The 13,033-nt window shown below is 33.9% G+C and overlaps 1 protein-coding gene across 4 annotated transcripts in view; it reads right to left on the reverse strand.

Annotated features, from left to right (window-relative positions):
• IntS1 (integrator complex subunit 1) overlaps positions 1 to 13,033 on the reverse strand; it is a 664,867-nt gene that overhangs the window by 327,148 nt on the left and 324,686 nt on the right. For all 4 annotated transcript variants that reach the window (XM_090410538.1, XM_090410537.1, XM_090410536.1 and 1 more), the window contains exon 27: positions 6,498 to 6,671. In XM_090410538.1, coding sequence (XP_090266664.1) covers positions 6,498 to 6,671 — 174 coding nt within the window. The remainder of the gene's footprint in view (positions 1 to 6,497; positions 6,672 to 13,033) is intronic.

The following is a 13,033-nucleotide window of genomic DNA, read 5'->3' on the forward strand; positions in this document are numbered from 1 at the left end:
GTAGTCACTGCATATATTCTATTTCAAAATCACAAATTATTTCTGGAAGCTTATCGTGTTCTACAGAAGTCAGTGCACTGCAGTAGAACTGATGATGTAATCCAACACCCATTTTGGTACACCATCCTACCCTCCTGTCAGCAGTAATTACAGAAGACTGCCACAGAGTTTACCACTGCCATTTTCTCTACATATGTGACTGTTCTTGTTCTTAAGGTTATTTAATGTTATTAATTCACAACACAAGAATACTAAGAAAATGATTAATATTTATTTACTTATTTGCTGGTATTATACCCAGCATTTTCAAAGCATAAACAGTTTTCACAGTACATGAAGAGCAACAATTAGTTAACAGCGGGAAGATTTTAAAATTGTAACAGACAATGCAAGGAACTAAAGTCCTAATAGATTTATCCATCTATTGTTGGATAAAGAGAGAGAGTTAACAAGTATTAATTTGATCTTAAAATGACTGTCTCCCAGATTTTTGGTAAATTGATACAGCCATACTTGTTGAGGTTTGGGGAATGTGTTTAAAGCTGCTGCTGATTCCAAAAAAAACACATTCCCTGATTTGTAATGAACTTCTGTGTAGCATGTTTATCATTTGATCTTGTATGAAGGTGTATCTAAGGTATGGTCTGCTAGTCCTGATTTGTCATAACAATGGTGCTGAATGTATTTTTTTTAATGTTCTTTGAAGTGGATGTCAACAGATCTTCCTGTCTGTCCATAGTAAGTCAGGTCACAGTATAGGACCTTTTCATATATTCCTGGATGTGATAATGGAGAGGAGTTTGTCCTTAGGGAGATGAGGACTGATAATCTGATATATGGTTTAAATGTCGTGAAAAGCTGATATTTATTATGTGTATTGGATATCTTTTCAGATGTATCCTGAATGTATGGAATGTAAATACACTGGGCCTTAGCAGAATGAAACTTGTTTTTCATTTTGACACATTTTAGTATGGTATTAGCATCTTGGATTCTTTTTAAGAAAGCTAACCTGCTTGGCTGCCATGCCAATTTCAATATCCACTTACAAATTGCTGTGCTTTTTGTATATCTTTATGAAGATTTCTTCTCAAACATGTAGAAAGGTTTTTGCGTTGCCAGTACATGTTTAGTTTATTTAATGGTGGAATAAACTAAACATAGTGTCTCAAGCAGTTTCTCTTGATATCTCTAAATGAATATGGTCTGTCTTCTGACTTCTGTAACTGAGTTGCCAGCTTTCTTGTCTGGATGCACATTACATATGAATGGGGATGGATCTCTATCCTCAAACTCTGCTACTAATGCTGGCGTTTCACAAGGATATTATTTCATTTAGTTGACCGGAATACATTGCTGACAATAAATTGCACACCACTTTCTCATCTGGCAAGTATTGCACTTCATAAATCAAAACAAATTTCAAAATGTCAACTTCTACAATCCCAACTTCTATCTCTAAATCATACTTCAAAGATTTTCTGATAACCGTATTAATTACAAGACAGTAAAACATGCTCCTATTTTATTTCTTGCAAAAAAAAAAAAAAAAAAAAAGAAAAAAAGAACCATTTCCTTTCAGTTTTACTTTTGAGAACAATGAAATATCTAGACAAGAAGATTTCTCTTCATTAGATTATTCTAACATTGAATCTCCCTCTCTCTTTCTTAGCATATTACAAATATAACCTTTTCAGCACTGAAAAAAATGTTTACTCTTTCACTCAAGGCATTATTTTACTTCTAAACAGCTATTAACTTTATATAAACCCACAAATTTGTCCAACAAAACTTTTCTCACATTTAGAATGGTATCCCCTAGGAGATTCCTAAAATTACTTGACTCAGTACAGAGCAATTAGGTTGATTAATGATCTATGTCATTGATTCATTCCACCCCTTTTCACAGTGGTCTCACACTGGGCAATGCAATTCATCTCTCATAATTCCTCACACTCTCTTCTAAATGTATTGAAACATATTCAATATGCTCAAACTCAGAGAACAAATGTTTCATCTTCATTCATTCCTTCTTAATGCTGGCTTATGTATTTCCTAAAGAATACAATTTAGAGATCTTCAAATTCAGTGTTAACAATTTCTTCTTTCTCCTCACTTTTCTGCCCATCTCCTTGCAGTGCTAACATATTATAGATTGAATAACTTCTTGTGGATGAGATAACCATAAAAATTATTTGGTGTATATATATATATATATATATATATATATATAACAGAATGATCATTGACTTGGTTAACATACATAGTTTTATGAAAAAATTGAATGAACTAGAACCGAGATTTAAGTAAAAAGGTTTTAATATAAACACACTACTAGTTTCGGCCTGTAACAGCCTTCTTCAGGTGACATTATAAAAGAAAAAACACTAAACATTGAGGGTTAAAAGACTATGAACAACATAGACAGTCTTTATACATAATTAGCATGAAAACGTTGTAGTTGTATTTGAAGCTGTTCTTTTGTTTGTTGCATTGTTGGGAGAGTGCGTGCTTGCTGCATCACGTGAATGCCAGTACATGATTACAGCTGAACGACTATCTGGGAGGTTGTAGCTTAAGTTGTTATTTAGATGAACAGGATTGAAGATGATTTCTCTAGATTCCACAATTTTTCTCTCTATTTCGTCACTGCAACGGAAGATATTAGTAGATTTTTCCCAGCAGACTTTGTGACTTTGGTTATCATCATTAGGATTAGCCGAGAAAAGGATATGACTTGATAATGCACTCGCTCGCTGTCTCTTGTAATTAATGTCTCTCATGTGTTCTTCCATACGCATTTCGACAGATTTGTCTGTCTGCCCAAAATAAGGAATATCGCAATCACATAATATTTTATATACACCAGGGTATTTGAGTTGATGATGACAAGGTTTTGGGTGGCTAATTAAGGAACAGATCTTTGGAAGTGGAGTGAACAAGGTTCTGATATTGTATTTTCTTAGAACTTTTGCTAATTTATGTGAAACAGTACTTATGTAAGGAATAGATATATTGCCTTTGAATCTATTTGTTTCTTCTGAGTGATGGCTAGGAGGATTAAGAAGGAATTTGTCAATGATTTTTTTGGAATATCCATTAACTTCGAAAGAAGTTTTCAGATGGTTTATTTCAGTAAGCAGTTCATTTGGGTCATCAAGAAGAGAACGGGCTCTATGTCCCAAGGTGGAAATTATTCCAAGCTTATGAGGGAAATGATGGGACTGACTGTGCAGATATCTGTTGGTATATGTGGGCTTTCTATATATCGATATTTTTAGTTTACCAGAAGAGCGAGTCAGTTTGACATCAAGAAAAGGCAAGGAATTATCCATTTCAAGCTCGGCAGTAAACTTAATACTTTGATGTCGGCTATTGAGATGTTCGAGGAAAACCATAAGGGATTCATGTCCATGGCTCCAAACAATGAAGACATCATCCACATAACGTTTCCAAACTTTAGGTGTTAACATAAAGGAAGAGATAGCCTTGGTTTCAAAATCTTCTAAGTAAATATTTGCAAGAACAGGAGATAAAGGATTACCCATAGCCAGTCCATGATTTCGTTTGTATATATTATCTTGAAATTTGAAGTAACCGGACCTGGTGCAATGTGTAAGCAAGGTTAACATTTTTTTGGATAACTTGTCCTTGAGTAATGTTAGGACTTCATCTGTTGGGACATTAGTGAACAAAGAAGTCATGTCAAAGCTAGCCATGATGTCATTTTCATCAACTGTAATATCCTTGATGTATGTAACAAATTCTGTAGTGTTCTTGATAAAGGATGGTGACTTCCCTGAAAAACTTTTGAGGTATTTGGCAAGATATTTTGAAAGATTGTATGTAGGAGAATCGATACCTTCTACAATTGGGCGTAATGGGGTGTTCTCTTTATGGATTTTAGGAACACCATATATGCGAGGAATTAACGGATGAAGAGAGCGTAGAGATAAACGAACGTTTCGGGATAATTCAGTTGTTGTTTTTAATAAGTTGTTTGTACGATTTTGAAGTTCACGAGTTGGATCTCTCTCAAGTATTGAGTAGGTATCATTATGTAGTAATTCAATCATTTTATTCTGGTAATCTTCAGAGTTCAGGATGACTGTTGCATTTCCTTTATCCGTAGGGAGGATGATTATATCTCTGTTGTTTTTTAAACTTTTAATAGCTTTGCATTCAGTTGAAGTAATGTTGTCTGCAGGTGGTTTCGCGTTATTGATAATAAAGATTGATTCAATACGTAGAAGGTTTGCATCTTGTGGAGGGAGAAAAGAAGCAGCTTTTTCTATTTTTGTAAGTAGTGTCTTCTTTGGTATTAATTTTGGGGAAGGAATAAAGTTTAGACCTTTACTAAAGATGCTTTTTTCTGAAAGTATATAGGAGGATTTTTTGATAACGACTTTGTCAATATTGATGTGTGGTTTTGAGTTCCTATTATTTTGTAATCTCTTTAATGTTTCAAATTTACTTATAAGATTTACTTTGTTATTATATTGTATTCTGGCTGCTTAAGATTCACAGTATGTATTAAAGGTATGCCAACTTTCATTATCTAGAGATTCTTCCAGTATTTCAGCTATGGTTATTTTATTTTATTTTAACACCTAAAGTTTGGAAACGTTATGTGGATGATGTCTTCATTGTTTGGAGCCATGGACATGAATCCCTTATGGTTTTCCTCGAACATCTCAATAGCCGACATCAAAGTATTAAGTTTACTGCCGAGCTTGAAACGGATAATTCCTTTCCTTTTCTTGATGTCAAACTGACTCGCTCTTCTGGTAAACTAAAAATATCGATATACAGAAAGCCCACACATACCAACAGATATCTGCACAGTCAGTCCCATCAATTCCCTCCTCATAAGCTTGGAATAATGATATTTTTGAGATCAGGACTGGTGGTGGGAGAACTAGGGGACACCCATGGAAGCTGGGCAAGAGCGTGGTTAGCAGGGGTGTTAGAGCTGGGTTCTTTACTTTTAGAGTGGTAAATGAGTGGAATAAGCTGCCAGAGTCTGTTGTGGGTGCTATGACAGTGAGCGAGTTCAAGGCAAGGTATGATAGATACTGTGAGAATGTTGAACAGCTGTGCGAACATGATGTTTAGGGCCTCCCTCGATGAGTCTAAGGACTCCTGGAGTAGCCCGTGGTAATAATAATAATAATAATAATAATAATAATTTCCACCTTGGGACATAGAGCCCGTTCTCTTCTTGATGACCCAAATGAACTGCTTACAGAAATAAACCATCTGAAAACTTCTTTCGAAGTTAATGGATATTCGAAAAAAATCATTGACAAATTCCTTCTTAATCCTCCTAGACATCACTCAGAAGAAACAAATAGATTCAAAGGCAATATATCTATTCCTTACATAAGTACTGTTTCACATAAATTAGCAAAAGTTCTAAGAAAATACAATATCAGAACCTTGTTCACTCCACTTCCAAAGATCTGTTCCTTAATTAGCCACCCAAAACCTTGTCATCATCAACTCAAATACCCTGGTGTATATAAAATATTATGTGATTGCGATATTCCTTATTTTGGGCAGACAGACAAATCTGTCGAAATGCGTATGGAAGAACACATGAGAGACATTAATTACAAGAGACAGCGAGCGAGTGCATTATCAAGTCATATCCTTTTCTCGGCTAATCCTAATGATGATAACCAAAGTCACAAAGTCTGCTGGGAAAAATCTACTAATATCTTCCGTTGCAGTGACGAAATAGAGAGAAAAATTGTGGAATCTAGAGAAATCATCTTCAATCCTGTTCATCTAAATAACAACTTAAGCTACAACCTCCCAGACAGTCGTTCAGCTGTAATCATGTACTGGCATTCACGTGATGCAGCAAGCACACACTCTCCCAACAATGCAACAAACGAAAGAACAGCTTCAAATACAACTACAACGTTTTCATGCTAATTATGTATAAAGACTGTCTATGTTGTTCATAGTCTTTTAACCCTCAATGTTTAGTGTTTTTTCTTTTATAATGTCACCTGAAGAAGGCTGTTACAGGCCGAAACTAGTAGTGTGTTTATATTAAAACCTTTTTACTTAAATCTTGGTTCTAGTCATTCAATTTTTTCATAAAACTAAAAATATATACATACATATATCTGAAAAGCAGGAACTTCTCTTTACAATAACAGAAGTTGAGAGTGGCAAAATTCTTTGTATGATAAATACTAAGAACATTTTGGAAGTCAAAAGGAAGGTGGTGAGCAGCATTTTATGTACTAGTGACTATACATTACTACTCATAATTTATATAAACTTCAACCTGAAATTACAACAATACAATATGCACTAACTCTGCATAAAAATAAATAAAGCTAATTTTTAATAAACATATATCATTTGGAAATACACTTTTTATTCGGGTAGAAAGAAAACATGTTTCCATAATTTTCTCTGAGTATTTTTTAAGTAAAAAAATACATTTCTAATTAGAAGGCACTGCTCATCTAATTTCTTACCCATGCATAAACTTCCTTTGTAGGTTCTTTAGCTTTCAGAAGATAATTTAAGAAAATATCAGATACAGCTATTAGAAATGCATTACTGCTGGAACCACTATTAGAAGAACTGCTATCCATTGGTAAAATACAGCTAATAATGGTGGGTCTTTCAATAAGCAACTGTGCCATGTCCTATTAAAATAAAATAAAAAAAAGTTATAAAACAATAGATGCAAATAAAATTTTTAACACTACTGAAAATTAACTTTCAGTATCATTTACAATTTGAATTAATTTATATATGTGTCAACAGATAATTAGTTTTAAAGGATTCAGCTTCTACCATTTTATATACAGATAATTTAGTGGTCTGCTTATTTCTTTTTTTTGTTGAATAACTCATACAGCCTTGCTTTTATTTTCAAAAGACAATAAGCAGGGTTGTGGTCTCATATCATGTAATGAAGTTCATTTACCAACCAACCTATACAGTATAAAATTTATATATATGTCATATCTAGTTCATATATATATATATATATATATATATATAATTAAAAGAAACTAAAATAAATTTTAAAAACATTGTAGTCCACAGTAGTGCACAGTTATAAAATTTGTAGTGCACACTATAATTAATGGATCCAAAAAAGAAAGGAATTGAAAAATCATATTAAAAGAAAGCAAGATAACAGATGGGCAAAGAAAGTAAAGAATAAGATAACATCAGCATGAAGCAGAAGGAGAAATAAAATATGACAGGATGGTCTTTAGAAAAATGGCACTATAATTAAAAGAAACTTAACCATAGTGAAAATTATTTAATTGTAAATATTTCATCCTAAGTATCTTAGAACATCATCAGTACAGTAGTTTAAAACAATAATAGGAATAACATATAGTTAGGGAGCATGATTACAATAGAATCTCATTAAACGTGTGTAACGTGTTACAGAAGTTAAAAAAAAAAAAAAAAAAAAAAAAAAAAAAATTATTTAACACAATTTTGTATGACAATTTCCCATACTTTAGGAATAGTAAGAATGTCGTTACAGTTTAAGTTTGGTCTGTGTAGTAGGGATTCAGTGTATAAACGTTCATGTTTATATAAAGATCTATGTAAAGTTTAGACTTTTCCCAATGGATCCTATGGTTTGGATTTTCAATTCCGTGTTGAGAGAGGCCAGATTTCTGCAGTTTAAGAAGACGAATATGGTCTTGATGTTCCGAGATGCGTTTCTGAACAGACCTACATGTCTGTCCAAAGTAAGATAATTTGCATGAGCATGGAATCTCATAAACACCAGGTAACATCAAGGGTGAGAATTTGTCCTTAGGAGAAGGTAATAAGTTGTAAATTTGGTTGATAGGTTTGTAAGTAGTGGCAAAATTGCATTTCTTCATAATTTTAGAAAGACGTTCTGAGATGCCTTTAACGTAAGGTATGGGAATCCTATGCACTTCTTCCTGTCTGGTTTGATGTATGCAGAAGTGACTGATGATTTTTTGAGTTGTTTTGGGATTATATCCATTTAGGATGGCTGTATTTTTGATAACTTCTAATTCCTGGTTTAAAGATTCTTCAGAGGAGCAGAATTTGTGTGCTCTGGAAACTAGTGATTTAATAATGCCAGATTTCTGAGATGGATGATGAGTGGAAGAATTGTGAATGTAGTGACCTGAGAATGTAGGCTTGCGAAAGACAGACGTGGCGATAGAACCGTCTTCTTTTCTTTGGATGTGTAAATCCAAAAAGGAGATACCCTGTGGAGATTCTTTTTCTAACGTAAAGTTGATGCGATGATGAAGAAGGTTAATTTTATCTAGAAACAGTTGTAATATGTCGATGACGTATTTGCAGTCTGGGATCATTCTGAACATGAATTACAACTGTTTCTAGATAAAATTAACCTTCTTCATCATCGCATCAACTTTACGTTAGAAAAAGAATCTCAACAGGTTATCTCCTTTATGGATTTACACATCCAAAGAAAAGAAGACGGTTCCATCGCCACATCTGTCTTTTGCAAGCCTACATTCTCAGGTCGCTACATTCACAATTCTTCTGCTCATCATCCATCTCAGAAATCTGGCATTATTAAATCACTAGTCTCCAGAGCACACAAATTCTGCTCCTCTGAAGAATCTTTAAACCAGGAATTAGAAGTAATCAAAAATACAGCCATCCTAAATGGATATAATCCTAAAACAACTCAAAAAATCATCAGTCACTTCTCCACACATCAAACCAGACAGGAAGAAGTCCATAGATTTCCATACCTTACGTCAAAGGCATCTCCAAACGTCTTTCTAAAATTATGAAGAAATACAATTTTGCCACTACTTACAAACCTATCAACCAAATTTGCAACTTGTTACCTTCTAAGGACAAACTCTCACCTTTGATATTGCCTGGGGTTTATGAGATTCCATGCTCATGCAAATTGTCTTACTTTGGACAGACAGGTAGGTCTGTTCAGAAACACATCTCAGAACATCAAGACCACATTCATGTTTTTAAACCGCAGAAATCTGGCCTCTCTCAACACGGAATTGAAAATCCAAACCATAGGATCCATTGGGAAAAGTCTAAACTTTTACATAGATCTTTATATAAACATGAACGTTTATACAAAGAAAGTTCTGCAGCCCTACTACACAGACCAAACTTAAACCATAACGACGTTCTTACTATTCCTGAAGTATGGGAAATTGTCATACAAAATTGTGTTAAATAATTTTTTTTTTTTTTTTTTAACTTCTGTAACACGTTACACATGTTTAATGAGATTCTATTGTAATCATGCACCCTAACTGTATGTTATTCCTATTATTGTTTTAAACTACTGTACTGACGATGTCCTAAGATACTTAGGATGAAATATTTACAATTAAATAATTTTCACTGTGGTTAATACACGTGTTTCTTTTAATTATGATTGCACCACAGGTTTTGTTATTTAAAAAAAAAAAAATGGCACTATAAGCAACTAGGCTAAACAGTGAAAGAAGAAGAATAGCATACACACAAGACACTGTTGCCAAGTGTCTAATCCAAATAATTATTTGTCTCATAGGCTCCTTTCTAAATAGATTCCCCCCCCCCCCTTATCTTGCAGCTTCTTAATTTGCATTCTCTTCCTCACCCTAATACTGTAGTGATGGGACTTGAATGATTGGAGGATGTACTGGGCTATGCCGGCAGTAGTGTATTCTACCAGCGGTGCCTCCTAAGCAAGACAAGTCAATACTAAGGAAGATTCTGAGATGTAATGGGGAAGCTTCCAGAAGCATCTGCTGGAACTTAGAGCAAACAGATGAGTGTAGAGCTTACTTGGTGACTGAGATATATATCGTGAGATAGAAGAGCATAGGCTGGGTAGAAATAGAGGCAGATTTTTTATCCTTTTGGAACGCAAATGTAATAATATCAAATGATGGCAGTTCACATCTTCAAATGGGGACACAGCACAATCAAATAATATGCTGACGTTAACTCAGCTAAGAGAAAAACTAAGAGAGTAAAACTTACTATTAGCTGATTAGCAGAAGACCATCTAGTTAGTTGGTCTACTGCTAATCGTCTCCAATATCAATTCATCATCAAGAGTTAAGAGGATCAAACCCCCCTCCATTTTCTTCATTAAATGAAGATGCAACATTCATGAATAAGCCCACAGTATCTAACATTGTTCAGCCTTAAAATTCCCTGGAGAACCAAGTTTGGTAGGAAAACAAATTCAAGAAAACTAATTTTGCAATTGCTACATGCAATGTAAGAACAATAGTGGATGACGAAAAGGAGAACTAGAATATGAAACAAGCAAAATGAAATGGGATATGACAGTGGACACTGATTGCCCACCACTTAGTGTTCAGCAGGATAAAAACAAATATCTCATTGAAAAGAAAATATGCACTCAAGAAGTTGAACAGCTTCTGAAGTGAACCTATAGACTCAAATATACAAACATTATTGAAAGTGTAAAGGAGTTTGAAAGTACACCTTAGAGTGGAAGATAAAATCCAAATATAGTGAACTGAAATGATAGTGGATTCAAGGCACGAAACAGTCAGTTCTGGAAAAGAAGAAACATATACTTAGGGTTCTTAAGCAAGCAAGTCAGCAGTCCTTATAAAATGGAAAGGAGAAAAAAAAAAAAAACTTGTGTCAAAGTAGCTAAACAAAAGTTACTGGAAGAACAAAAGAAAATACTGTGGGAAAAAATGAAGGAAAGAATATTACAAAAGGAATCAGAGATGACAAAAGTGATATAAAAAGATTCTGAATTATTACTCTGAAAAAAAAAAAAAAATGAGATAAGTAGCAACAGAACAGTGAGAGAAAATATCTGGGAGGAATACAGTCATGAGTACATTTTAGAATTGGGAAAATAAACTATTAGAAATCTAAATGCTAAAAGGGCAGTGAGGTGCTCAAATATAGATATATAAAACCATACAGTGGTTAAACCATATAATTTGAAAGTCCAGGTCAGAAGGTCAAATTCTAAATTATTAGATGAAAACACTGGGTCACCAGTTCAATAAAAGGGAAAATAAATCTGAATATGGGAATTGAATAGAAATTTCTTAAGATTTGACAAAGCATTGACTTAGGTAAGATAAAAATAGTTGCAGAGAAACTTAGAAGTTAAATTTATGGACAGTCTAAACTAGATATTTACTTGAAGACAAATATATTCAGAAATCAGAAAATTTAATATAGTCTGTATTAAAGCTTTGAAGATCTGAAAGACATGTTAATGTATGTAACTGTTCAAATCAGTATGCTCATATGATATGAATGTCACCCTTTCACCTGTAGAAATTACCAACAACTTAAATCCACACAATCCAGAGTCTATCCCACCCCCACACAAACATCTCCAACAACAACTCAAAATCCATAAACAAAATGTCTCATTATGCCCAATTGTGGATGGAACTATTTATCCATCCACAAATTAGCCAAGGTTCTCTCCCACTATACTGGCAACACATCTCCAGACAAAAAAATCTGCTCACTGTAAAACCTTGCCATCCATTGCAATAACATCATCAGAATGATGGATAGTGAGCTTTGATGTGTCTTCCCCTTTAAACACAAATCTTGGACCTTATTCAAATGAATTTCCTCCCATCTGAGCCTTGTTTCAATTCATCATGAACTCAGGATTTTTTCATTCGGCAAGGAAAATTCTACACACAAATCTGATAGCCAAGAGCTCCAAACGTGGCTAACCATTTTATGGAGATCTTCGAGGAAAATGCCCTGCCCATCTCAATACCAAAAACTGCTGTTTGGACATGGTATAAAGATGATGTATTATTCGCTTGCAACATGGCTCAATGACTCAATACATTTCGACCATATCTAAACAACCAACATTCCAAGATCCAATTCATGTTAAAAAAAAAAAAAAAGAAATCACCAACAGTCTGCTGTTCCAATATACTTTGATTACATAGCAACATGATGGCTCTTTTGCAACCTCGGTTTACAGAAAACCCACCCACTGTTCACCAACAGTCTCACCATTTCAAAAGTTTGAATTAAAAAAAAAAAAACCTTCAATTGAATTATTACAGTTTTGTGATCACGTTTATTAAAAAATACTGTTTTTTAAAACTAAAGAAGTACTAAAAAACAAACCCGACAAGATTCATTAGTCGTCAGACTAACATCTTCAGGGGTAAAGAGAACTAACAGTTTAAAGCACAAACTATAAGAAATATGAAAAAACAAGTTCACTTGTTGGTATTATGAACATCAAAAAAGTTCATTAAAAAATCGAATAACAGATCTATACAACCGTTAATGACTGTTAGCTGGAAACAATGTTATTTGATGTCGTGTTCTGTGGTTCACTTTCACTCTGTCCGAGGAAAGTAAGTTTTTTATTTTCTTCTAGTTCCAGAGTAAATTTTACGTTAGGATGTAAGTTATTAAGATAGTCTTTAAATGCAGTCAGTTCTAGGAACTGACTGCATTTGGTTTGATGTGCCAGTTTTATAGAGCATTAGTTTCAAAATTTTCCATATAGAGGTTTGCTAGAACTGGTGAGAGAGGTGAACCCATAAAAAACTTCCTTTCCTAGACATCTTATAGAAATAAATGAAAGAAAAAACAGATTATCGTTCTCCATTTATAGAAATGCCAACAAGCACAGGAAGATTCCTTCATGCTACCTCAACACCACCACCCCAAGCAAAAAATAGGCCTCATAAAAACCTTAAGGGATAAAGCATACAGCATCCCCAGTACAAAAGAAAAGCGGAAAGAAGAAATACAATACTTAACACAGATCCTACAACTGAATGGTTTCAAAACTCAAAACTAAGACAATTAAGAAAATTCTCAATACAGCACCTACAAGAAACTTAAATAAACAAGACTTCAAGAATGCAGTCACCCTTTCTTACATTGAAAATGTAACAGATAAATTAGCCAAACTTCTCTACAAGTACAACATAAAAGTGACTTTCTTGTCACTTGAAAAAATATTAAAATCTCCAAAACCTCCACATCACCCAATGAAAAAACCAGAGGT

Source organism: Typopeltis vanoorti, chromosome 20, assembly GCF_054136105.1.
Source record: "Typopeltis vanoorti isolate ZY-2024b chromosome 20, IOZ_Tvanoo_1.0, whole genome shotgun sequence".
NCBI lineage: Eukaryota > Metazoa > Arthropoda > Arachnida > Uropygi > Thelyphonidae > Typopeltis > Typopeltis vanoorti.